The sequence below is a fragment of the Argiope bruennichi genome, chromosome 3, assembly GCF_947563725.1.
Source record: "Argiope bruennichi chromosome 3, qqArgBrue1.1, whole genome shotgun sequence".
NCBI lineage: Eukaryota > Metazoa > Arthropoda > Arachnida > Araneae > Araneidae > Argiope > Argiope bruennichi.
In genome coordinates, this window is record NC_079153.1 from 1,002,097 (window position 1) to 1,028,910 (window position 26,814).

General features: G+C 29.7%; 1 protein-coding gene across 2 annotated transcripts in view; it reads left to right on the plus strand.

Moving 5' to 3' along the window:
- The window catches only part of LOC129962701 (collagen alpha-3(IX) chain-like), a 167,479-nt gene that overhangs the window by 86,433 nt on the left and 54,232 nt on the right, over positions 1-26,814 (plus strand). For both annotated transcript variants that reach the window (XM_056076633.1, XM_056076634.1), the window contains exons 10-22: positions 1,754-1,807; positions 4,517-4,570; positions 8,201-8,254; positions 9,383-9,442; positions 10,132-10,182; positions 11,078-11,131; positions 12,152-12,205; positions 14,728-14,781; positions 20,566-20,622; positions 23,550-23,603; positions 23,764-23,817; positions 24,577-24,630; positions 26,545-26,598. In XM_056076633.1, the coding sequence (XP_055932608.1) occupies positions 1,754-1,807; positions 4,517-4,570; positions 8,201-8,254; positions 9,383-9,442; positions 10,132-10,182; positions 11,078-11,131; positions 12,152-12,205; positions 14,728-14,781; positions 20,566-20,622; positions 23,550-23,603; positions 23,764-23,817; positions 24,577-24,630; positions 26,545-26,598 (708 nt within the window). The remainder of the gene's footprint in view (positions 1-1,753; positions 1,808-4,516; positions 4,571-8,200; positions 8,255-9,382; positions 9,443-10,131; positions 10,183-11,077; positions 11,132-12,151; positions 12,206-14,727; positions 14,782-20,565; positions 20,623-23,549; positions 23,604-23,763; positions 23,818-24,576; positions 24,631-26,544; positions 26,599-26,814) is intronic.

Sequence of the window (26,814 nt, forward strand, 5' to 3'; positions counted from 1 at the left end):
ATTCATGCATTCTATTGTTCACTTTGATGGGTCGATAACCGCACCTTCGACTTACAAAAGGAAGGCAATTGTATAAAGAAGGGAAGAAGAGAGATAGTGAAAAATTTCTGCGGAAATGAATTTTTTTCAGAAAAGTAGTCATTCTGAACCAAATAATTCTTTCGCAGTTATGTGCGTTATTAAATTTTCTAAATATTGATGTATTTAAGTATTGAGGACTATTTTAAATCTTCGATTTATTTATTTTGCATGCAATCGTAATGCAGCTGCACGTACATGCAAGTGTTTTCAGAAGAATGCAATGTTGTGCAAATGTCAGAGGGGCTCGTTTTGAAAAGTAAACATTCAATTAAGGTATCCTTTTGAAGTTGAACAAGAGTTAATAAAAGCACTGTTATTTTGTAATTCTGCCTTTTAAATCATTTTCAGTATTGTATATATTATGCCTGATATATACAGTTAAAAATTGTCCAAACACCTCTCAGAGGTATGAAAAAGTGGTCTAAGGAAGTAAATTTTTTTAATGTCTTCTGTGTGCTTAAAGGAATGTAAGATAAATATTTTACTATTGACACTTTTATATTATGGGAGTTATACAAAAAAATTATATTTTTTTAAATAATTTTTTACTGTTAACATCAATATGATTCAAAGTGCATTGACAAAAATGTTTATCTTATTTAATGAAATTTTGTTGCCTGAAGTATATGTCTAAGTTCGATTTTTGTAGTAAATGTTTTCTTCACATTTTTGGGACACCCTGTATATTGCTTGAATTTCAAATGCTACTAATTTTGTGTGATGTGTAAGCGAACATGACTGTGCTCATATTATTACCATTCATCAATAATATTAGTTTTAAACCTTTGTAATAATTTTTAGTTTTATTTGGTAGGGTATATGCATTTTATATCTTCTTTAACTATATAATATCTTCATAATTACTAAAAAATTATTAATGATAATTTGTAGCATAATCAATTATTCATTTCTTACATTTTGTATTATGCATTTATTCAGTAAAAGTAATTATAATTGCAATAAAAACATTTTTCATAGATTACATATTTATATTTCCTCCCAAAAACGGTCCATTTTGTAAAAACAGGAAAGAAATAATACATATAACTTTAATCTTGAAAATTTTCATTTGTTACCTTAATCATTTTGAATTTTTTAGTAAACATTTTTAATATTGAGATCATTTTAAATTGCTCTTAAAATATTGGAGTAAAATGAATTCAAGTCAAATAATTTTTACTGACAAAAGAGGATTGAAGACGTTATCAAGTGGTATTTGTTGGTACTGTATGATATTCCAATATTTGAGATTATTGTTAAATTTAAATTTTCCATAAAAATTATATATTTTTTCATTGGTGAGTTAAGCAACGGTTGATGACATTTTATGGAATGGTACTTTAAAATGATACAAGAAACAGAATCTTAAATCCTCCAGAATGGCACACACTGCTGATATTACCATACACGCTTCCAGTTCTAGAGCACGCTTTGTCATCTTTTTATACATTGACATAAATAGGCACTAAATCGAAAGCCCACTCAATTTTCTATGATAAAGAGAAACTGCAATCCCTTTTTGCACCTATCATGAAAACGTAAAACATGATTTCTATGCTTTAAATCATTCTCCTTTCCATAGTCCTTCTTTATTTTTATCTCTTTCGCGACATAATTGCCTTCTATTCTCAAGCTTTCATAAGAAACAGGCTGACCATTACCTTCTCTACAGGGTCTACCAGGACCAATAGGACCACCAGGCCCCATTGGACCTCCTGGAAGATCGGTAAGTAAATAACGTATGGTGAAATATTGTTACACTTTTTAAAAATGGTTTCTCTCTAAGCCCTTCTTGGAATTTTCAATTGTTCATTTATTACTATATGTAATGTCAGTAACAAAATACGTATACCTTTTCTTAAAAATGTTGGTAAAATTTCATTACTGGGAATTAATAAAACGATTCATTAATTCTAATGAATAAATAAATATGCACCTAAGATAGTCCATATTAATAACTAAGAAGTTTTTAACAAAATCCGCATTTCATAAATAGAGGATATTATTATAGGAAAAAATGATTGATTATCCATTGAAGTAATCATGAGAAAGAAATATAACGTTGAGCGAGAAATCGCCAATCTCAAACTATACAAGCATTTTACGATTTCAATGAATGCTAAAGAATAATAAAAGAAAATATATTTGTAAACATACTTTTCTATTTTTAGGATTATGTAAAAATGATCGAAAAAAGTGGAAGGCAGTTAGAAAAAAAAATGACATCAAATGCAGATTTTTTTTTGTGCATGGAATTGCTTTTTTTTCTGAATAGCAATACCGTGTTCAAGAAATTGGAAGGATAAACCTCCCCTTTCTAAGATGCCTATTGGTTCAAATTTAAATTCAGTGATTGAAACCCATTTGAATCATGCGTTGTTTTCGTATGAAAATATACTTCATTCAGATGGGCCAAAAGGATTTTATTTTACTGATGTGATTTGCACAAAGAATCTCACCTTTAAAAAAACATTTCACTGGAAGGAGACATGTCATGATTGGGGTCAAATTTATAACCAGTGATGTTCACGATATTTTTTTTTTTTTGTCCAAGTAAATGATTTTAGTATTTAATCAGCACGTGATGGTAAATATTGAGTAGCCGATTGGTCCTCTGATATCATCAGTAGAATGGGTTATTCATTCTAATGCATCTAATGAAGATCTTTAGAAGATTACAACTCAAATATTTACAAGAATAGGAGACAGTATAGAACCATATCTGATCTAAAACCGACAATTAGAAATGGGTGGAACGGCATTTCTCAATGCATTTTTAAAATTCTGACTCATTCTGTGAACTGACGATTAATACAAATAATTGAAAAGGAGGTTTTCACATCACTTAGTATAAAATAAAGCCGACTGTACAGTTTTTTCCAAATTCAACTAAATGGTTCTTTCTGATAAAGGTTTACCTGATATCATTTATTTTGCAGACATTTTTTTGAATCATAAAGTGTCATTATATATCATAAAAATCGGATGTGTATATATTTCAAGCCTTGTGCCATTTGATTTTCCGCCGTAATGCTATTTTATATGGTAGAGAATTTTGTCATTGTATTGAAAATTGTAATACGAATAAGGTTTTCATTATTTAAAATAAACAATTATCTTCTCCGGTAATCAGAAACAGAGCAGAACTGACTGATTATGAGTCATCTCTTTCTTACTTGAATTATGTTGCATCACTATATAGAATTATTATCTAACACAATCTGCGACGCTGAGTGAAGTTTTTTAGTGAGTTGCGAATAAAACAAAATATGATTTATAATTCGTTATGAGAGGGCAAATTTCACATTTTATTTATATCTTTTTTTATAGCGGATTTGTACCAAAGATCGATCAGTAGACATTTGCACCTTTTATTGTTTTCTAATTTCACAAGACATCTGAGAGTTTTTTTCTTTCTTTTATTTGAAAATTTTGTTAAATTTTTGTATATCATAATGAATTTTTTTCCTCTTTGAAAGTCACTGTTTGCTTCAATCCGATTTTAATTTGAGTTTTCGCGAACATTATATAGTGAGAAGATCTCACTGCAAGGAAACAAAGATGAGGGACGATGGATCCAAATCAGCTGCGGAATTGCAAATTTCACATTTTATTTACATTTTTTATGCTGGATTTTAGCAAAAATATATGGGATGATTTCCTTTGATTAATTCAGTTCTCATTTCAATGAAAAGTTATTGCTAATATTTTCTATAAGGATCGTTTTTATTTTTTTCTTAGCATTATATTATTTTTCTGTTTGTGGATCACTATTCAAAGCGATTTTAGTCATTACTTTTGATTTGAATGTCGTGAACATTATGGAGATAAAAGATCCCATTAAAAGGAAACAAAACTTTTAATTTTATTATATATTTAACACTAAAGTGCTCTGCAAATAATATTTTTTTAAAGTGTATTGCAAATAATATTTTTAAGCATTCTGCTAATGTTCAAGAGATTTTCTATAACAACTTTCGTTAGTTAATTTACGACAACCATATCCCAGATAATAGTAATAGGCTAACATCCTGTAAATTTAAATAGATTGTTTGAGGATGCCCGGTTAATAAGATAAAATGGACAATGAATTATAGCTAATAAAGAGTTTTTCTCGTAAGTGAGTTTAAATAATAAATTTAAAGAGCCAGAAGAATAAAAAAAAAGTTTAATAATAAAATGATACAAAAGAGCACATTTATGTTGATTGAGTTAATTTCTGTGCTGAGGGAAAAAAAGAATTGTTGATGATTAAAAAAAACATTAATAATGTGTTTTTGAAAAAAAGAATATATTGTGTTGAACAAATTTGCATGTTTTTAAGTTAAAACTATTATACTGATTTTAATCAGAGATGATGCAGCATGTTTGTTATGTTTTATTCATTCGTTATTTCAGATAAAATAAGTTAATATTCCTTCCATTCTTCATGTAGGGTTTGCCTGGATTAAGAGGTGATATAGGACCACAAGGCCTTCCTGGTGTACCAGTAAGTAACAATTTTTTTTTTTTTATCAGACAGAATATTTTAGGTATATATCATAGGGTCGAAGGCATTTATAAAGACACTTACACTGAAAATAAAGCAATATTTTATGGCTTCACAATTAGGTGTGACGCCAACAAATGTAAAATATAGAAATAATAAATTAAGAACGGAAATGCTGTTTGTACTTAACTTCAATTTTAATTGACCAGTGGTAGCTCATACACAGTTGAGTCACAATATAATGCCGTTCAGGTTGACATAAACACAGTAGTAGCCATTCACAGGTAAGACTGTGAAACCTGTTTTTGGAAGGCATGTAAAGATGGCTTCAGAATATGTTTTGCCTCATAGTTACTGTAATGAGTCAGTCCTTGATTGAACGGACATTGAAAAGAGCAGGATCAACGGGTACAGAGTACGCGGCAAGAGCATTTGTGAAACAGAAGCTTCGTGAAATATTCATGTAGTGCCACAGCGAATATGTACAATAACTAGAAGAAGCAAGAGTGTTCTCAGTACAATGCTATTATACGGGGTATCTAGTGTTATTAATGACAAAGGTGAATGTCTCTAGCGACGACTGGTTAAAAATGATCGACACGTTGCCGTCGATGCATCGACGGCCCATATGAATAAGCAATGCACCTGAAAGCTATCACTATTTAACTCACTTTATTGCGCATTTGCCTTCACAGCAGACATCTGATTTCAGCAACCATGTTGACGAGCATGTCTTGCAAGAATAAATGCACTTGCATTATAATAAATACATTGGACTCTGAAACAGTTGAAAAAAAATCAGTAGTCAGATGAGTTTCGTTTTCTACTGCTTCGAATAGAACAGGCGCTGACATAATTGCCTAGAGACACCAGAGAATAAACTTCCAAAAAACCATTGTTGGCCGCCAACAAAGTGCAGGAGATAGTATGCTGGTATGAGGCATGTTTTCTTAGCATATTTTATATCTAATAATGCCTGCGGAATATGCCCCAATGCATGTGCGTACTTATCCATCGTTGACGATCAGATACGTCTTTACATGGCAATTTTGTATTTTGCGAATAGTGGCGTGTTTAAACAGGATAATGCTGCATGCCATGTGTCCGTGTTTGGTTCGAGGAGCATGAAGAAGAGTTGCCTCTAAATTCCCCAGATCTGAACCCCTGTGAAACTCTGTGGGAAAATTTCGACCGATATATCACACAGAAAGAACGTCCATTTTGGAATATTCAACAATGGATGCTATACTGTTCTCATGGTTTCAGATGCTTATCGCAATCTTCCAAGCTCATATTGAATTGATGCCCTACCGCTTAGTGGCTGTTTTTTCTGCAACAGGAGGCTATTCCGACTGGTAATCATACTAATGTGACTTGATCGTGTAGTTCTGAATCCCAGGTTCTATATGCAGCGTGATCGGCAAAGCCCTTCTTTTAAGCCCTTTAAATCAAAATGGCGATTCGTATAGCCATGGAAGTAACGTGTACTTATAGGTATGCGATTATGCTGAATTTATTGAGACTAGTTACAGCGCCCTAGTAGTAGAATAAGAAAGTTATAAAAATGACTAAAAAATAAAAAGATCGGCAAAAAAGAATCCAATAAGAAAAATGTACGCTATCACACAATAAAGACATAAGAAAGTCACAATAAAGACATAAGAAAAAGGTTCATGCTTGTTATCTTAAAACTGGTGGTGATATTTGAATTTAATATGAAATTTTAAATAAGACTTTCAGTGACTTGAAAAAGGGTTCGCGTAAAGCTGAAAATGTATTCTCTGGTATTGCTGTCCCCTCGTGCGTTTTTCATTTTTTTATTATTAATTTTGTTTACTTTTCTTATTTGCTTAAATTTCACTTCGAGGTTGCTTCATTTGGGAAATCTACATAATAATATCGAATAATACATTTTTCTCCATTTTAGACGAATCTTTTTTTCATTCACGAAAAGTTTGAAATTTTAACCACAAATAACTTAGCTGATTTTACAGAAACTCCATGAAACATTTTCTTCTGCTTTTGTTATTATATAGCAGATAATTTTTAATTGGACTTTTTGGCTGATCTTTTTATTATTTTTTTACTACTATTTTCTGCAACATAATTATTTCAAGACTAGGAGTTCTGTAACTGTCTCAATAAATCCAGGGTAGTCATTTTATAATAATTACACGTTACTTCTCTGGCTATCTTTTTTTTTAATTAAAAGGCTTAAAAAGACTACTGATCACCGGTGTTGTAAAACGAAGGACGCATGATAATGAAGAGTGTCACATCTCCTGTTTTTCAAAGCTGTCTAGAGGCCATTTTGAATTTTGAATTTAGTTCTTACGGAACAGTTAAGTTCCTTTCTTGTAGGACTGCAAAATTGTCAACAATTTGTATTGAAGAGAAATTAGGGATGCTTCAGTACCTCTCAATGACCAGATTCCCGTAGATCTATCAGTTAGTGTGGTAAAAATTCAAAACACTGGCAGGGTAGGCGCATTTTTCTGCCCCCGGTTCATGGGTGTGAAAAGCTTTAAACAATCTGATTAACTGAATAATCAGTTTTTCATAGTGTTGAAAATTTCAATAATAGCACATAAATTTAAATGTCTATCAATTTGTTTCAAAAATTTAAAGGAATACAGGTAGTTTAGCCTTAGTAAAATAGAGCCTTAATATCTCGTAAAGAATTCAGTTTCTCAAATCCTTTGAAAGTGCATTTTCCCCAGGTTTGCTTAAAATACCTCTTAATTGATTTGTATTTCTTTTCAATAAAAGATGATACAAGGTAAAGGACAATAGACAAATAAAGTAATAATTCAATCAAGAATAAAAAACAATACAAATTATTTCCTTTTCTTTACTCCTGCTGTACCAAAACAGAAACGGAAAATGAAATGCTAGTAAAAACAGCATGTTGACGAAATAAATTGCTTTCTGTGATAAATGATCTCAAAGATCAGCTCTTTAATTTAGTCTCATGAATTCTAAAAAGGTCTTAAAAAGCTGACTAAAATGATCTAAGTTATAAATTCCTACACTTTAGTTCTATCTTTGCTAAACGCGTTATTTTAAGCTCGCTGAAAAGAATGTTGACAATACACGAATACCATAGGTCAGGGAATAAGGAATAGCCATCGTTTATTCTCTTTCTTATCGAATGATGTATGATAAGGCATGAACGATTTCATTATCAAATTAATAAAGTCAAGCACCACTTTATTGAAAATGAAGAATCTGATGTACAAACCCAAGAGAACTGAAAACACTCTTATGAAGGAAGCAATTGAAAATTGACACATCGCAATCATGTGCTGTTCATCTGTTTTACTAGAGAAAAAGAAATAATTTTGTGATATAATGCGATATGGAAATCATTATATTGCGAGTTGAAAAAGCATTTAGATTGCCCGTAAGCGAGAAACTTCGTACTATGTAAATGTACCGAATGATGGATGGGTCAGTAGTCTGTAGAGTCACAGAAACGTTGGGCTCCTGACTCATTACATATTTTTCTCAAATTCTGCAAAGTCTAGAATATACCTTATAAAATTTTAAACATTGAACAGTTGTACTTATTATATGATTTTTTCTGATATTTTTCTGTCTATAAAAATGAATATTTTACTTTTTTTATAGGGTCCAAAAGGAGAAAAAGGAGACACTGGCACAGCTGGTGAACCTGGCACACCTGTTAGTAGCAACAATTAGATTTGATATTTTGTGATCTGATAAATTATTTTCATAAATGTGAATAAAAAGATTTTTTCAATTGATCTAAATAAAAGTATTTCCATAAGACCTTTTCCTCATTCTGAAAGAAAAAAATCCTTGAATTTTTAAAAAATTCCTTTATCTTTTAGGCAAAAAAGAGCTTAAAATGTTTTAAGATTGTAATTCAGTATTTTAATCCTTGCATTTATCCCCCCCCCCTAAAAAAGAAATAACTCTAATGTATACTTATGACATATATTGTTGAATTAATTTCAAAGGACAGGATTCTTCATCTTGATATAAAATAAATTTTCAAAGTGAATGAAATTTTTATTCATAATAGAATCTTGTGATGTCATGTAAGGATATAGCATTGAAATAAACAACTTTTTTTAAAATATTTTAAATTTTTTATCATCTTATTACTCACTTTAGAAAAAATATGTTATTGCAACAGAATCTCCATGTCATAATTAAGGTATCATCGTAAAAAGAGAATAAACAGTTTAATTATAATATATTTATGTTGAATTAACTTTCAACTTAAATATATTTATATAAAAATGTTCATTTGAAAATGTAAAAAAAACAAACAGTCGTTACTATAATGTTAGTCCTGAATAAAAAAGTTCAAAAATGGTATCAAGATTCATAGCATTACTGATATCAGGAGTGTAAATATCAATAATTAATATGAATTTTAATGGATTAGTTTAAATGTATTTAAATATAGCTGGAGTTTCGTAAAGCATTTATGGGTAGTGATAAAGTAGATTGCAAGACCGATCATTCATTTTGACTCGAAATCTAATGAATAAAGTGGAGTGATATTGATTTAATATATTCACTTCAACTTTACTAATTGATACGATCTTGTTAGATCAGTACTTGCACACAGCTGAGAAAAAACATACGCAAATTTTCGTAACAATAAGTTTTTCAATTCTCTTAAGATGTGCGCGATATTTTACATCTTCCTCGCACAGTTCCATACACAATATCTTTATAGATCATTTGTTTAAACAATCACACTAGTTTATTTAATTAATAAATTTGTAGAAGATAAGATGAGAAAATATTTTATGCCCATTTGTATTCATGTTACAGGGGTTCCCAGGTCCTATGGGACCTCGCGGTTTGCCAGGTGCTCCAGGAGATGCTGTTGTGGTAAGTATTTCATGCGATTGCATTACACGCCATTCTTTTTTCTTTAGGACTTTTGCATCATTTCTCCCTTTTTATACAAAATTAAATTTTTTAAGAAAATGTACTAGAAAAGCCCAATTAAGTATTATGATTTCTAGAAATGTAAGCTCAAAATCTTAAATATATCGAGAATGTGAAATTGTCCCATTATCCCTAATATATTCCTTACTTTGTATATTCAGAAATAAAAACATTGAATTAACTGATTTCATTTTCTTAAAGAACGAAAAAGAAAGCAATGCTTTCTGCTGTGTTGAAAGAATGCAAACATCGAAGATTTTTTTTCCCTTATCGTTAAGTCGCTTTGGACATTTATCAACTCTCTGTCTTGAAAATAACCTTTTAATTTATCAAAGAGTAAATTGTTTTCTTAAAAACAAGTTTATGAGAAGTGAGCGAAGCTTCAATGTACTAAATTATCTGAGTTTTTATTTATTTTTTTATTTTTACATATTTATTCAGTTGAAACGAAATCAATAACTGAGGATAATTTTCTAAAATGAAACATTAGTTAAAATTTCATTAACAATCATTCCAATAAAATGAATAGATAATATATTAGTGTTTAAAAGATCAATAAATAATTGAAAATGCATTCAAAATAGCATCATTGTTCCTTTGTCTTGGTATTAAAAGGAATCGTTTTGCAGGTCGATGGATTGCCCGGACCACCAGGAGATCCCGGCCCACAAGGACCGCAGGTATACAGTCGCGCTTGGCGGCGGCGTTTCATTCACGCTCAAAGCAAAATTCTCGATGTTTTTCAAATTTCGTCAAGATATAATGAGACCGATTTATGCTCACCTCACATTTCTTCCGATTTATAAGAATAAACTAATTTCGGTTATTTCGAAAACATTGTTCTTTTTAAATATCCTTGGCTGTTTCTAAAGCTTTCATTTTTATTCTTGAGTTTTTTCCCCCCTCTCATCTGTGAAATGCAGGTTCACGAACAGAAATGCAGGTTCACGGACAGAAATAAAAATTTTCTTTATTAAAAGGAACAATCGGAGAGTTGCAGCCTGAGTGTGAGATGATGCTTGCCTCCTAACAACGTTGAAGAATCGAGCTATCAGTAATTTTTACTGCAATGACGGATCCACCTACTGGAAGAGGGATTCAGACGTCAAAATGACGTTTCAGTCGTCATTCTCATATTTTGCCGTTGCACCGAAAGTCGCTCAGATCACCCTGGCAGCGCAAGCTGGGCAGAAATAACTCTCAGCCCATGATTATTCTGATTATTCGTAACAAATGAGCCAATTCCTGTCGTATAAATAAATAATGAAATCATTATTGAGAATTTAAAGTGTATTTAATGGAGACCAGGGAAAATGGCATATTTTAAAAGATTGTAGAGAATAATTATTATTCGATCTATTTCATTTAAACAAACGGGAAATAAAACATGCGTGTTGTTTCCCTAACAGTGGAACATTATAAAACAGTTGAATGAATCGTAGAATATATAGAGTATACCTTAGAATAATTTATTTTATTTAACACTCACATTTATAATAAGAGTTAAGTGAGTGCCTATATTGTAGTGAGTTCATTTATTTAATTTTTAATTCGACTTATAATTTTTGCTTACAGGGAGAACAAGGCTTACAAGGTTTACCAGGTGTACCAGGATTGTCTGGTAAAAAGGTATCATTATTTTTAAAATAGAGAAAATTTCATACTCTCCGCGGTTAAACATCATCAATATATATTTACTTTTCTATATAAACTCGTGTGATCCGATGCCTGCCTTGCGTTCTTTAATATGGATAAATGCATCTAAGTATTATAAAATTTCGGAAATAACAGTTTCTATTTATCTTATGTTAAATAGGTTCTTTCCAAACTAACATACACTGTAATTAAAAAGAAATGACAGAACAAATTAAGATACTTTTCGCTTAAAATATACAGAAAGAATCATAACGTTTTGAAAATCTGTTTCACCATCATTGGAAAATGATCCACTGCGAAAAACTAATGCAGTAAAAAAAAAAAAAATACTCATATTAGCCATTGTTAGAAATAGAATGTTTTAAAAATAAATTTCCTGGCATATTTTTTATGGAAAATATGAATAAAAACATTCCCATAACAAAAACGGTGCACATTTGAATTGCAAACAAATATGAAATGCTCTAAAAATATGTATATTGCTTTGTTTAGGAAAAATGAGATATGGTTGTACTTAATATTGTTCAGACATGTGTTTTATTTTTTTTAAATCTGCTTTTCTAAATTAAAAATAATTATTTTATTATACTATAAATTTAAACAAAATGTAGGTGTAAAAAAATCTCTCTCTCTCTCTATATATATATGTAATGATATCTCTTAATGTAATTTAAATCCTAATTAAGTTCCTAATTTTTATCTTAATTTAGCCCGTACTAACTTTATTCTAAAATGTTCTTTTATTTCCTGAACTAATTCCTACTTTTTTGTTTCATGAATCCAGCAAGCGCTCTGTAAAACTGCTGCATTCAGCAGATTCTCACGCTCTGAGTGAAGGGATAAAAATCCCTAATGTTTACCACATTCCTTTAATAATACCGAAATTTCCATTTCCTAAATTCATTTATTTTCAAATTTTGTATTAATGATCCATTCTTATTATGGTAATCTTGATTACTCGATTTTATGCTGAAAAATAAAATTCTTTGTTAGGGAGACTTGGGACCTGCAGGACCACCAGGACCAGAAGGAAAAAGGGGATTTCCAGTGAGTAGATTTTTTTTTTCAATTTCCAATGCCAAAGTTAGATATGAATTCGCTATAGAATGGCAATTTATTAAAAGCAATTATTAAAAAGAAAAAAAATATTTCATAATTTCGCTTGCCAAAGTCAATCTTTTTCCTAACCTAAAATTGCAACAAATCGAAAATACCTAGTTATTATTTGAATTTTTATACATTAACAGTAGTAAAGTGAAAGAAGTAATGCTGTTTTTTATGATAATGCATAATCAATGTTGCTAATAAAATGCATTCTAGTAAATAATAGATTGCATTCTGTATTTTGCCTGCATTAAGATCTATATGGCTGATTGACATCTTACAATGAATCATAATTAAGAGCTATTTCATTTTTATTACTTTCGAAACCATTTAAAATCTATATGAATTGTTTTCTTTTTTATATTTCACAAAGCACTTTGACAAATGTTTTGACAAATGAAATAACTTGAGGAGTAAAATTGTATTATTCGTACTTCTGTCTCTCGGTATCCACTTTATTTTGTTGTAATGAAATGAGATCCTTTTTATTCAATTCAAATCTCTCGCAAGAATTAATTTATAATAGTTCATAGCATCCCGGATGCTTGTGTACAATCAAATGAATAATTCAAATTTGAAAAACTTATCAACGGAAGTAAGGCATTTTTGAGGCAACAGAAACAAAATGATTGTTGCTTGCTTTAATGAAAAGAGACAAGTCGCCTTTCTGAGCGACTTTTTCAGGTTGAAAGCACTTTGAAAACTAAAGCGAAGAATTCAATTTAAAGGAATTCAATTATGAGCTATTTGAACGGGCATTAAGCTTGTTCTGAAAGCATAGTACTTAAGCATGAAAAGAATTTTCCATCTTTGGTTACCTTTATTTTATTTGCTATGCGCTGAATAATCTATTTGTTAAATTTCTTTAAATTGAAGCGCTTATTTTTGACTCAAATAAAATTTGTCAAAGCATTTTGGAAAAATACGATAAAACAGTGTATAACTGCACACGTGCTAAAAGGGTCTAAATGTAGTAACTGTTCATATTTTATGTAACTTGTGTGAATAATGAATGATTCGCTTTAATGTAGATTCTCTGCTTGGTGAATCACATTTAACAAAATATTCTTGAAACACTAATTTTAAATAAAAAAAGTTGCACCCTAATCAACTAAGTCAGTCTCTAAAACTTAACTGATTTATGAAAATTTGAATATCACTATTCAATAAAAAAGTGGGATTTTAGACCACTTCATCGACCATCTCAAAGAATATAGACAATCATCTACCAGGATTTTTTTAAGAGTGATTGGCCTAAGATTATAAAATGTTGATTGAACTAAAATTATAATATTCAAAATTTAATAAATTGATCTGATTTGATCGCAGAAGATAGAAACGTTATTTATTTATTTAAAAATTGGAAAGTCAAGAATATGTTGCAGAATATGATTCTTTAGAGCCAAAACACTGTCTAAAATTTAAATTTCGTAACTTTCAAAGATAGAAACGTTATTTATTTATTTAAAAATTGGAAAGTCAAGAATATGTTGCAGAATATGATTCTTTAGAGCCAAAACACTGTCTAAAATTTAAATTTCGCAACTGTTTGAAGTATATTTAAAGAAACAAAAAAATAAAATTTTACTATTGAAATCATTTAAATTCTTCTGAAAATAAAACTATAAAATTGAATTTTATGATGAATTCGTGAAATTTTTGTTTTCAATTCTTTGAGATATAAATTATTCTGAAGTGTATATAAGACTTCAATGCCGAACAACTCTGTTTTCAGTTCTCACTTTTTTTAAAGATGTGCTTAGTTTCAGTAAAAAGTGTTTTTATATTAATTGCAGCTTAATCGTTTCCATTTTAATCTAAAACAGAAATTTTACGGGCCTTAACAAAAAATTAGAGAGAGTTATGTAATACAATGAACAAAATGGCTTAAGACCTACTTGATAATATAAGTGAATTATATAACTATCAAAATTTAAAGCTGAAAAATAGTTTGCTGAAAAACTTATTATGAGACCAAGTTACATAAAATTGAAAATTTTAAAGAGCCTTTAGATTGGCGAACCGGCTGGTCACCAAAGGCGACTAGTAAATAATAAAGGAAAAATTGGATAAAAGTCGTCTCTTAAATTATCAAACGATAATTATTCTCCAGAAATATAATTTTTGTTATTTTGTCCTTCATTCATTTCTTACCTTTATTCAACTGTCATTGCATATCGCAATTTGCAGCTAATTTGGTTAAATTAGGGAATACTACGTTTTTATGCACAGATATTGCATCTTCGATTTAAGTTTAATTTTTTTAGAAATTGTTAAAAAAAATGTTAAACTCCTTGATGAATAATAACACAATTATTTTAGATGTTTGTATGGTTTTATTTTATTATTTTTTGAATGTCTATAAGTATTGATGCATAACAATCCTTATTTTTTTTTATTGACTTCATTATTATTAATTATTTGTGTGGATTTTTATTTCAATACCAACTCTTTAATTTTTTTAGGGAGAACGTGGAGAATCAGGCCTTCCAGGACCCATAGGACCTCCAGGACTACCTGTAAGCTTTAAAAAATAAGAGTGATAATAAGATATTAGATATTTTAGAGAAGAAAACTGCATTTAAAAAAATTAAGGCAAAAACAATGTTTCACCAAGGTCCTATTTAACCTGTTTATTCAAAGAAAAATAATTATTTTTGCTTTAGTTAAGTAGTACATTGGAAAAATTTTGAAGAAATATTTGCACTTTAAGTTCTTCGACAATATATATATTTTGAAATCATTCATATTAGCATAAATTATGATAGGAAACATTTAATATTTTTGCTTAACAGCTATCTGATTGTCGATAAAATACATATGTGAGAATTAATTATAGAATTCATTTATTAATTTTTTTTGGCAACTGCTTCATAAATATAAGTTTTAAAATTTTTATGCTTGGTGGAATTCATATTTTTCATCCAATTTTGTATTAGTTGAAAAAAATAAATTGAAAAGAAATACGAAAATTTGATTTATTTATTTATGTTTGTTGAATATTACATAGCAATGCAATATTCCGTATTGAATATTTAATAAACAATTGGTAATATTTTTCGAATTTGTTTATTTTATGAAAAGAAATTTTCTTAAAAATTTCCTAGTCGCCCCGGTGTGTATTAAATGAATTTCTCTTGGAAGAAGAGCAAGAAATTCTCTAGAGGAAGTCTAGATATTAATTTATTCTATGAAAACATAATTGCTTTTAAACTGAATGAAACAGTCAAAAGATGTACTGCCACAATTAAATATCCCTAAATTTTATACATCAGATATTGTTTTCTATCCTTAAAATATTCTAATTAATACTCTATTCCATTTAATAAATATTTTACTCAATAAAATATTCATGTAAAAATAAGTTATTATATTTTTAACTATTGAAGTGTGTGAGGTAAACTTCAGTACTTACTTTTTCACACGTATAATATTAATACCTTATTAGATTTTCCGAGGATGAAATTTTCTTCCCATGTGAGACATTTGCACGCCTCATCTTTTCCACAAGGAATCCAAATAAATAGTTCCAAACATTGAGAAGTTAAAAACCATGTATACCTTAAAAAACAAATAGCTTTTTGCGTCTTCTGTACAAGGCGAGAAAAATCACACAGTCGAGAAGATGACCGATTTATTTTTGGATTTTGATTTGGTATCGAAGAAATATTTTAATAAAAAGTAAGGCGTGCAGTGTTTATCATTATCTTAGAAAGAAATGAGGTCAACAGTTTTGACGTTTTTTTACTGTCACGAATGAATTTTTTTTTGTTCGACATTTTTCATGATTCTGTTTTAATTCATTACACCTTCCTTTCTTTTATTTGGAGTTTATCCTTCATTTATGGGAATATTACTTCAGCGAAAGAAGTCATTTGACCACAGTTATAGGAAAGAGAATTCGTCAAACAGTTTAGATTCATACCAATGTGGTTTTTGCTTTAAATATGCTTGGGATCATGTTCAAGAAGTTGAGCTCTTAATGCTCCGTGTCTGTACCTGAAATGAATATGACGCAACGATTTTTAAATAGGTGCAGATGTCACCAAGCAAAAGCACGCACTGGTGAAATCGCTGTTCCTGTTGCACTGATTCATAATATAACTCTAGATACAATCGAAATGATTTCCAAATTTCCCAAAAGTTCCATTTATAAATGAAATGGTTTAAAGAGAGGATGTTTTTTCCCTTTCATGTGTGATTGTTAAGAATCCTGAGACCTCTTAAAGCGCTCAAGAGGCACACATTTGCAGACATTGGGTCTTATGTAACCAGCTCGCTCAAAATCAGTGTTTAGGAGGTTAAAGTAGTCGATATTATTTATCATACCTGATATTTATCCGGTGCGCAGTACATATTTTTTGACTTGTAGACCCTGGGACAACTTGAGATTCAAAAACAGAATTCAGTGTTGAATACGCAAAAGTTAAAAAAATGAATGAGTTGAGACTATTACTGATGAATTGCCAAACTGGGAACAGTTCTGAGTTTGGGTTGCTTCGATTATCAAATGACCAATACATAATTTCTTGTATTTATTACTTCGCTCAATTTTGCCATGATAGATTCACGAACAAGAAATGGTGAAACACTGTGAAATGTATTAATGGTATCATGTTAATGGACTTTATATCAATAGAAACATTTGTGTGAGTAAGAAGAGACAAATAAAACCAAAAGAAAACCGCCTATCATGGAGCCCAACAAGAAAATACAGCCACCATTTCTGAGTTCTCCCAATTTTGGTACTTACCTTAATGCTAGCTTCATTTCCTGCGGAAATAATTATAATAATCCACATTAATTATAAAACTTACATCTTAAATAACAATATAAAAATAAAATATATAAATTATAAACTTGCAACGTGATATATTATCCAATTGCCTCAGAAAAAAAATTATGTGCATAAAGACTTTCAATAGGATTGAACAACATTGCAAAGGAAATACAATATCAAGCATTCAAAAACATTTAAATGGCCTGTTCGTGTGACTGCAGACGTGAAGACATATTAAAAGTATAACTACATCTAACCATCCCACACTGAAATGAAAAGCAATTAAAGCCGTTAGTATATTTTATTATTTAGCACATAAATAACCGCTGCATAAACAAAACAAGTTGGAATTTATAATTGATATTAAATATAAGGCAGGTCCAATAGCATCCAAGGAATGTGACATTTATAATTTTAGATATAAAAAAAAGGAAAAAAGAGAAAAACGACCAAAATATATACGAAACCGAATTCTGTAGATTATGCAAGCAAAAGGGTGGCATAAAAGAAAACAATACAGTTACCCACTAAAATCGGCTTAAAAAAAATACAAGTTTAGGAAAAAAAAGTGATTAAATTGATTTTGACTGTACGTTACGTAAATAACACATTTTCCAACCCAATATGAGGCCTGAAATATCACAAGGTAACGTAACATACGATTTTACAATTTTCTAACCCACCAACTGGAGATAAAATTTAAACTCCAAATTTGATATCTTTTTTGACGCAACTAGAGCGCACGAAATGTCAACATAGCTCCACACTAGAAAATGCAAAGACTTTTCGAGTTTTTATCTAAAAAAATTAAATATATCAGCATATTCATATATTCAAATACTTTAACAATCAATGCATCAGATACAAAATCACGTTTTGTGCGTTGCGTAACTTTCATTATCTACCAATAGAATATAACGACAATTTTTTTTTAATCTACATGCCGTAATGCAATGTAGAGCAAAAATCCGCAGCACTTTAACATCTGAGGGATAGTTGGTACTTTTTTTCCGCAGAACAGAATAATAGAAAGGAATTCACAATCAGAGAAGCAATTCAACACGAAAGCCAATCGATGGGGCGGAAAGACACGAAGTAACACGTGACATTTTCCATTAAAATAACAATCTAGTAAAAAAGTGACAATTGAATAAAAATAAGGTCATCAAATGAGAATTTTGTCGGAAGTTACAAATGTCGACATGACAATTATATAGATAACAAGGAATTATCTGTATCTTGATTTTAATCTTTTTGGTATTGTGTTTTATGACTAAAAAATTGATCCGAAAATTTTATATATCAGTTTGGATACTTAAACAGTTTGTAACATTCATATTCTCTGTATATTTACATTACTAATGCTTGTATTAATTCCTTTCCAAATTAATTATTTGGTAAATTGAGAAATCAACCGTTTTAATATTTTAAGGTTTTATCATAACTAAAAAAAATGAAGTTAAACTCTGCTCATTGCAATAATGAGCTCGAGATAGCTCTAAATAGATCTTTGAACATACACTGCTTCTAAAATAATTGCACTATTGAATTATATGAAAAGAGTCAAGAGAAAATCCTTAGATAAATATGCGCTAGTGTTTATTTAAGGATTCGAGCTGTAGCCTGTAGAGATGACCTTTAAATTTTCGATTCGCGTCGAGCCTTGCGTCCAATTTATTTGAGTCTTTCTCTATTACTTGGCCAAGTGCATTAATTAGAATCGACGCAGTGGATTCTCAGACATTGCTGTTCTGTAGCAAGCAGTCCGATTGCGATTATAATATCGATTTCTCGACAGACGTCATGACAGAAAAGGATTTATTCAAAACAAAAGCGGATCCGACGTTTTCGCTAGTGAACGGGAAAGGATTGAAAGGGAAAAATTCTAATTAGATGTTATTCTGAGATCCCAGAATAGTCCGGATAGCAGTTAATTAAAAATTTTCTGTTCTGCCACTTACATGATTATTCATTTCAGATATTGATTTGGAACGAGTGATGAACTTGCCAACGTATTGATTATTTTACTAATTATAATGCGATTTATCGTTCTTTTCCTTCCATTAATGCGTTTGATGATTCAGATGAAGAAATAATGGATGTCTTTGATACAATTGTGGTTTGAAAAAGGCTTCAGATTTTAATCACAATGCTAATTTTCCTTTTTTGAATGATGCAGGAGTCATGGGCACCTCATTGCGCCTGTTTGCAAATTGATTTTAACCTTTTGTAAGATTAAAAGAATCTTAAATATGCTTTCAGATGATAGCATAATCTCCTATATAATTTATTTATAATAGGCGGGGCTTCTGGTATTTGAAAACATCTTATGACTCTTCAAACAAGTTTCATTATTTCTTAAAATTTTATTACATTAATTTATTATAATTTTATTACATTCATTTGACTTAATAATATTCATTTGAATTTGCATTTGGTCAATACTTTTCTCAGCTCAAAAAATCAATTAGTAGAGTTGACTTCAAATAGTGCTGAGGATTAGAAATGGAGCAAAAAATTGTCTCCTCAAGTTTTCAACTTATTTGCTTCAGATTATTTCATATTCATTTTTTGACTTATTCTTCAGCTGTGAATTTTAAATGAATATATCTAAGTTTTTGTAATTTATTCATGTTGAATATTCACTTCTTTATAGTTATTTATTCTAAGCATAGTTCAGCATTTATTTTATATATCGGACTTGTTTCCATTCTCGTTTTACCCGTCTGTTAACACTCGTTTTGAAAAGCGGGAGTCAGATAGATCATAAATAAGTTCCTACGTTATTATTATTCCTCATTTTACTCGATTTAATCTATAGCCAAGCTTTAGTTTGATTTTTTTTAAAAAAATAGTTTCTATTTACAAATGATGTCACTTTTCAAGAGAGAGTTATTTTCTAGAATCATTATTTAGGTTATTTCTACAAGAACGGAATTCAATGCTCAAAAATTGAATAGTTCCTTGGATGTGCTTCTTCCGCATACATTATTTATTGGTTCGTATTTAAATGATTAATAAAATATTTTTTGCACGTTTCCGCATTTAAAGAGTTTTGTAACTGAGAGATGGCATTCATTTTCCCATATTGCCTTTGTCTGAAAGCATCATTTTTTTTTATTTAAGCATTTTTCCTTCAAGAAAAGACTTAAAGTTATCATGATCAAATTTAACATGTTTTCTGTCATTTGAATCATTACAGAAATGAACTATGGTAGAATAAGTTATTTAATCTATAGCAGTAAGGATTTGATTATATTTTGTGTATAATAAACTGAGTTTTGCATTTAGCTTTATATTTTCCAATAGAAACATCTTAGACATGTTTATACATTAAATTTATGCATTACAAAAATGGAAATGAATTAATAATTTGGTGAAATTTATTTCTTGTTAACAGTTTGTTGAGGAGTATGTGTATGGGTGTTCTAATATATTAATGTGTAATTTTATTTATAATTATGTTTTCATTGATGTTTTTTGTGGAAAAAAATATTTTTAATATGAATTATTTAATAAACAGGGTTTACCAGGTAGAGATGGAATTCCTGGAACAACTACAGAAATCGCAGTTATCCCAGTGAGTAACGAACAGTTGTTTACTTTCATTTTAAACACTAAGATAATTAATTCTGAAAATTATATTTATTTCACAAGGAAAAGTATTTCTATCGAAGGGATAAACTTATTGTCAGTTTTATATGGAATTTTTAAATAAATAGAGCTGTTGTGAAATTATGAAATTAATTTGTGTATTCTTCAAAACTATTTTTTTAAAGTTTTTTTGAAATTGTGATGCATAAATGATGGAAGAAAAATATATAATATCATAAATTAAAGTCACTTGGAAAATTAAAAAAAAAAGTGTTTACTATTTTATTTGTTCTGCATATAATCAAATTGAATGATTTTTGTGAATAAATAATTAATGAATATTTATTTAAAAATTCATTAAATATTTTGAAGACATTCTACGCTTTACCTCTCTTGATTTTCTTATAGAAATAATAAAAATACTTAAACAATATCTAAAGGAAACTAAAGATGCGCCTTGTAAGGTCTCGGCAAAAAAGTTAAATAAAAAAGGATTATTTGCAGTTTCATCGGATAAAAAAAATTTGAAAAATTTGAGAAATAATTTTTTAAACATTTTATAAATTTTATGGCGTGAACTTCTATTACCATAAATAACATAAGCCAATCAGCCATACATTATCAGATTGAGATTATATGTTAAGTTACTGTGATATCATATTACTATTTAAGAAATCGCCGGAACTGCTGAATTAACGCTATCATTAGAAACCATTTTGTGGATTTCGCTATAAAAAGTGAGCTTCTCTTGAAGTACAAGGATGCGCCCTCCATTATCCCCCTCCCCCCCCAAAAAAAAGACGACCGATTGAGCAAATACTGAACATACATTACTTTTCTTTCTATCAGCGTTAAGTTAATGACTTCAGAAGAGTTATGAAGCACTGCACACACCTTTGGCTGAGCTAATGCCCGTAAACATGAATAGTATTACGAGGAAGCACGGACTTTCTTCTTGGTTTAGAAACAGCTTTTTATGATTTCCCGTTCATGCTCCTCAGAAAACAGCAGTTTGTGCTTTCAGCAATCTTTTATCGTACACAAATTGCATGTTCTAAGTGGAGACGCCAGTCATAGTAGTTTTAATGGTTTTAATAAAAAGAAAATCCGAAAAAAAATTATTTGCGGATGTTTGAAGTTACAATTGCGAAAAGTTTTTTTTTTTCTTTTTGACACTACACGTCTGGAAAATATTATTTATAAGAGCCATTTCTTTATCATTTAAGTTATGTTATTGAAAATGAATCTTATGTTTTTTTCTTTTAATCATAAAAACAAACGAGGTTAAATTTTGGAAACGGGATCGGACACGAAATTAAAAAAAAAAAAAAAAAAAAAAAATACGAATCGCGTTCTTTTGGGTAATAAATGATTAATGAAATATCTATGTGTTCACATAAATTAATTTTCTAGCCATGACGTTCAAGGCAAAACTGCAGTAGTTAGTTTTCTATGTCTTAATGATGTCTCTCGATTACAATGAGTTGATTAAAAATAGCGAATCCGAACTTCTTATCAATAGCATTCCAGATTGACGTATTCCTTGCTCGAAAAAGTTGTTCTTCTTTAGTTTGACCCGCGGTTTTCGAAGACTTGGTGATATCCACAGATTCATGCTCAGCATTTCAAAATGGCCTAGGAATAGAATCATTTAAATCTTTGTTCAAAAACTTTGCATCTTACCTCATTAAAAGTTATTTTTTGCTAAAATGAATGATATAACTTTTCTTTAAAGCTCTCATGCTAAATAAATTCGTTTGTATAATTATTGGTTGGAATTAAGAATAAGAAAAGAAGGAGGTTAATGATTCTTGGACACATTTTTTAAACTTTCACTTTTGAGGTTTAAATTTCTAAATTTTGGGATTAGATTTCTAAGACAAACTTTTACTTGGTATGGTGGTAAGATATGTGGTTTAGAATCGAAGAATCTGTTGTCAGTGGCTCAATTTCATAGAAAATACAAATTTATACAACCTTGGTGTATACGTTATATCTGTCGGTATGGATCAAACGACTTTAAATATGGAGGTGTGTGTATCTGATTAATGAGATACCGTCACAGGTGTCGACTGTAGACGTTTTAAAGTGACGAGATTTGTCAAGAATATCATTCTATTAATTTTAAAATCGAATGTTTATTTATGTAAATTAAAACTAAAATAAAGTTCTTTGGAATTTTATGTACAATATATATATATATATATATATATATATATATATATATATATATATATATATATATATATATATATATATATATATATATATATATATATATATATATATATATATATATATATATATATATATATATATATATGTGTGTGTGTGTGTGTGTGTGTGTGTGTGTGTGTGTGTGTGTGTGTGTGTGTGTGTGTGTGTGTGTGTGTTTACTAGTAAATTTCCAAAATATTAAATTTTGCTCTTTATTTCCTCACACATACAATAATCTGACTAGCACCCATCTCTACTATATTTTAAAAGTATGATGTATAAACGTATTGTAAATTACGCCGAGGAAGATTAAAAATGGATAATGTTGCCGCAGGCGTATGAATTATAATATAGAACTGACGTATCGAATTAGAATTTTAATACAGAAAGCAGATTTGCTGTTTTTGCTGCTTTCGTTGAGCAGCTCTTCGTCTTCAGCGCCATTATTTTCTAACAATTAATGTAGTGGAGAAATGCGCCATTGTTTAATTATTTATTGATTCATTGTTTATTTTTGATAATTTAGTACAACATTATTTATTTATTTTTTGTATTTCCTAAGGAAAATTCATTATAACATATGCAGATTATAAAGGTTTTCACTCAAACTTACCCTTATTATTATTCCTCTTATAGATTATTCTTTGACTAAATTTAGAAATGACTAAAAATTCCCCCATAAATTATTTATTTCAGGGTCCTCCCGGATTACCCGGAGAGCAAGGAGAGAGAGGATTACAAGGACCAAAAGTAATAACAAGTTTTTTTTGCAAAATTTCAGGATTAAAATTTTATTGTTTAAGAACTTGGTTGTTTCTCTGGTATCTAGAATATGATAAGATTCTTGAAATAAATTTTGGTACTGATCGATGCCTATTCGGTCAGCAAGTTTATCCTTCTTCTATTATAGGGAGAAAAAGGAACTAGAGGAGATACTGGATTGCCTGGACCGGAAGGACCGAAGGTAACCCTATTAGAATTTTAAACTTCTCTGGTCAAACCATTGCATAGTTTTTACCTATGTTTTATTTTAATTATTTAAATTTCTCTCCAACCGTGAAAGAGGATTGAACGATCTATGATTTAAAATTTATTTCTTAATTTTTATTTGTTATGCCTCACCCAGTGCAATTTCATCTTGGGCTTCTTCTTTGCATTACTTTTAAACGCTATTTTATATGTTTTTACTGGCCATTATATATGAATGTAAGATATTTTAGAATTTTAGCAGATGTCTTTTTTAATATGCCTTTGTATCCATGTGCCTTCGTGGAGGTCGGTGAGTTAGATGGCTGACTTAATATGCCTTTGTGTATATTCCTGACATAAAAAGCTTTAAGATTCAAACGAATCTTTAGACACGATATTCGGAGGCGGGTGAAAACAATTCATTTCGTGTAAAGAACCTTGATGTAAAGAATGGAGCCATTTAATTGCCGTTGAATTTATATTACATATAAGAACATATTTTAGCAGATTAAACGTTGACTATAATTATGAAAAACATTTATTTTTTCTTCAGTTTTCTTTCCTTTGTTTCGTGTTAAGGTTATTTCATTTTATTTTATTCGAACTATTTCTGAAAAAGGTAATCCATTACCAAATGATGAATGTCCTGCCTGAAAATGCTTCATTCATCCCACAGTATAGAATCACGGAAGAAAATAATGTTGATTAAAATTGAACTTCTGAAACTGTTGTATGACAACTGAATCTCTTTCAGGGTGAAAAAGGCGAGAGAGGTGATCAAGGATTTCCCGGACTGGACGGACAAAAGGTGACCTTTTAGATTCAAACCATGGCAGAATGTTGAATAGATTCAGAGCGCGAAATCGAATTTCCACCTGTGCTTCATGAATTGAAACGAGGACTGTGACGAATATATAAAAGATACTCTCTATTCATGAAATCTGTTCTCTGCATGATTCTATAACACATAGACAGTGATTATAATCACAATGGTAACTGATGTAATACATTTGCATATCTAAATTCTCATGATTTATAACGGATACAATTATCTTCTTAGAGAAGTGCATTCCATCTTTTTAACCTTTGAACAATTCGAAAACTAAGTTTTTGCATCAGTTTTTATAGCACTCTAATTTTTATTGTTCCAGTTTTAATGAATTCTTGATCTATATGCAAAAGTCGCACGCTGATAATGGCAAAACAGCTCATTTATGAAACTAAAAATAGGTTCATATACTTAATAAGGAAAATGGTTTAAACGATGACGTCGTGTTATGGTTAAATAATCAATAAAAAAAAATCTAGATTTTTATACAGTCTTCAAGTCTTTTTAGTCTCATTTTGTATCACTATTTTGGACGATTGTAAATCATTTCAATGACCCATTTCAAGAAGTTCACACATAGTTTCCTCTAAGTGGTCTTGATTGTCCTTAAACAATGATATTCAAGGCTCCATCACTCGGTCAATTTGAATCGTAGAAAGGTGGAGCTTTCTGGTGATGCATTGCAGGTGGTGATTGTAGCAGAATAAGGATGGTAGTAGTAGAATAAACCTTTTCGTATTTAGGATGTTAGTGTGTGAATTTTTATTTATTAATTATGACTGAAAAGGCTGGAAAATTATAAAAAATTAAGATTTTTCAGCATCTTAGTTATTAAATTAAATAACATATAATATATTTACGTCAGGAAGAGCACTTTTTCATTTAGAAGTATTTGTAGCGGATTTAAATTTGGCTATTACACCATGATTAGAGTTGGCCTTCTGTATGCAAAATTATATATGTATTTGTTCCAGCATCACTTCCGAAATGTTGGAACAATTTAAATGAATTTTTATTGTTTCTCATTGGATTATTAATAATAGCATAAAGTAAATCAATGCTTCATTTCTGAATAGGATGGAGTAAACAGATTGATTGATATAAAATTGAATTCCTCTCTCCAACAAATTTTCAAATTAAAATTTCTATTTTTGCACAACCTTCCACTCAAAGCCTCATAAATGACATCATTTATTTTTTCTTAAATAAAATGATTAAAACATTTCCATACGCGCAACAGAGACTGGATTTCTGTTTTGAAATCATTTTAAAGAATATCTCATCCTATGCACACACATCATATATGACATGCGTCAATTGCAATGAAATGGTAGAATGAAAGCAACCTCGCTTTCACTAAAAATGTAAAAAATTCAGATTATCTTCGAATTAAAATGATTTCAGATGATTTTAGTCTCGGGAAAATATTAGACTATATACTTTAAATGAAGGAACTAATCCATTTTTCAATTTAAAGCAAAAAAAAAAAATCTTAAAATCACGACTTTTGTGTAACTCTCTGTGTAAAAATTGAGTTAATATATTCCTTTACAAAGGAGTAAATCGATTTCTTCCATGTAAGTCTAAATTTATTTTATATATTGTTTATTTATCAAGTGAAATTTAATTAGCTTGTTATTTCCTTAATTCCTCGCAACCACACCGAACAGTAGAAAATGCAGCACAAACAACTGATTATCATCTAATAAGAGAAATTAGGACATGTTGATGATTTATGGTTTTCCAATCGCCAACAACTGTTATCTTATTGGCTAATGTCTCTCTTTAGCATGTGCCATGTTAAATCCAAATCTTATATTATTAATGAAGATTAAATAATCTAACTTTGGTAAATGAATAGGGACTTCTCATTCTGTTCTGATGTGATTTCAGGGAAATAAAGGAGAAATGGGACGAGCGGGCGAATTTGGTGCAAAAGGAGAAAGGGTAAGATATTGTTTTACTATGTAATTTATTTTTCACTCTTGTGATATCTTTGTAGCTTTTACTGTTAAATTTTGCTATAATATTACATTTTTTTAAATCAAATCTTGCCTTTTTACTATTATATTTTGATTTTGTGCTACGATATTTGTTATTAATCTGAACTGTGTTTAGTTTTTAGTTTTGGTGTTTTGTTTTTACTAATACATTTTGCGTTCG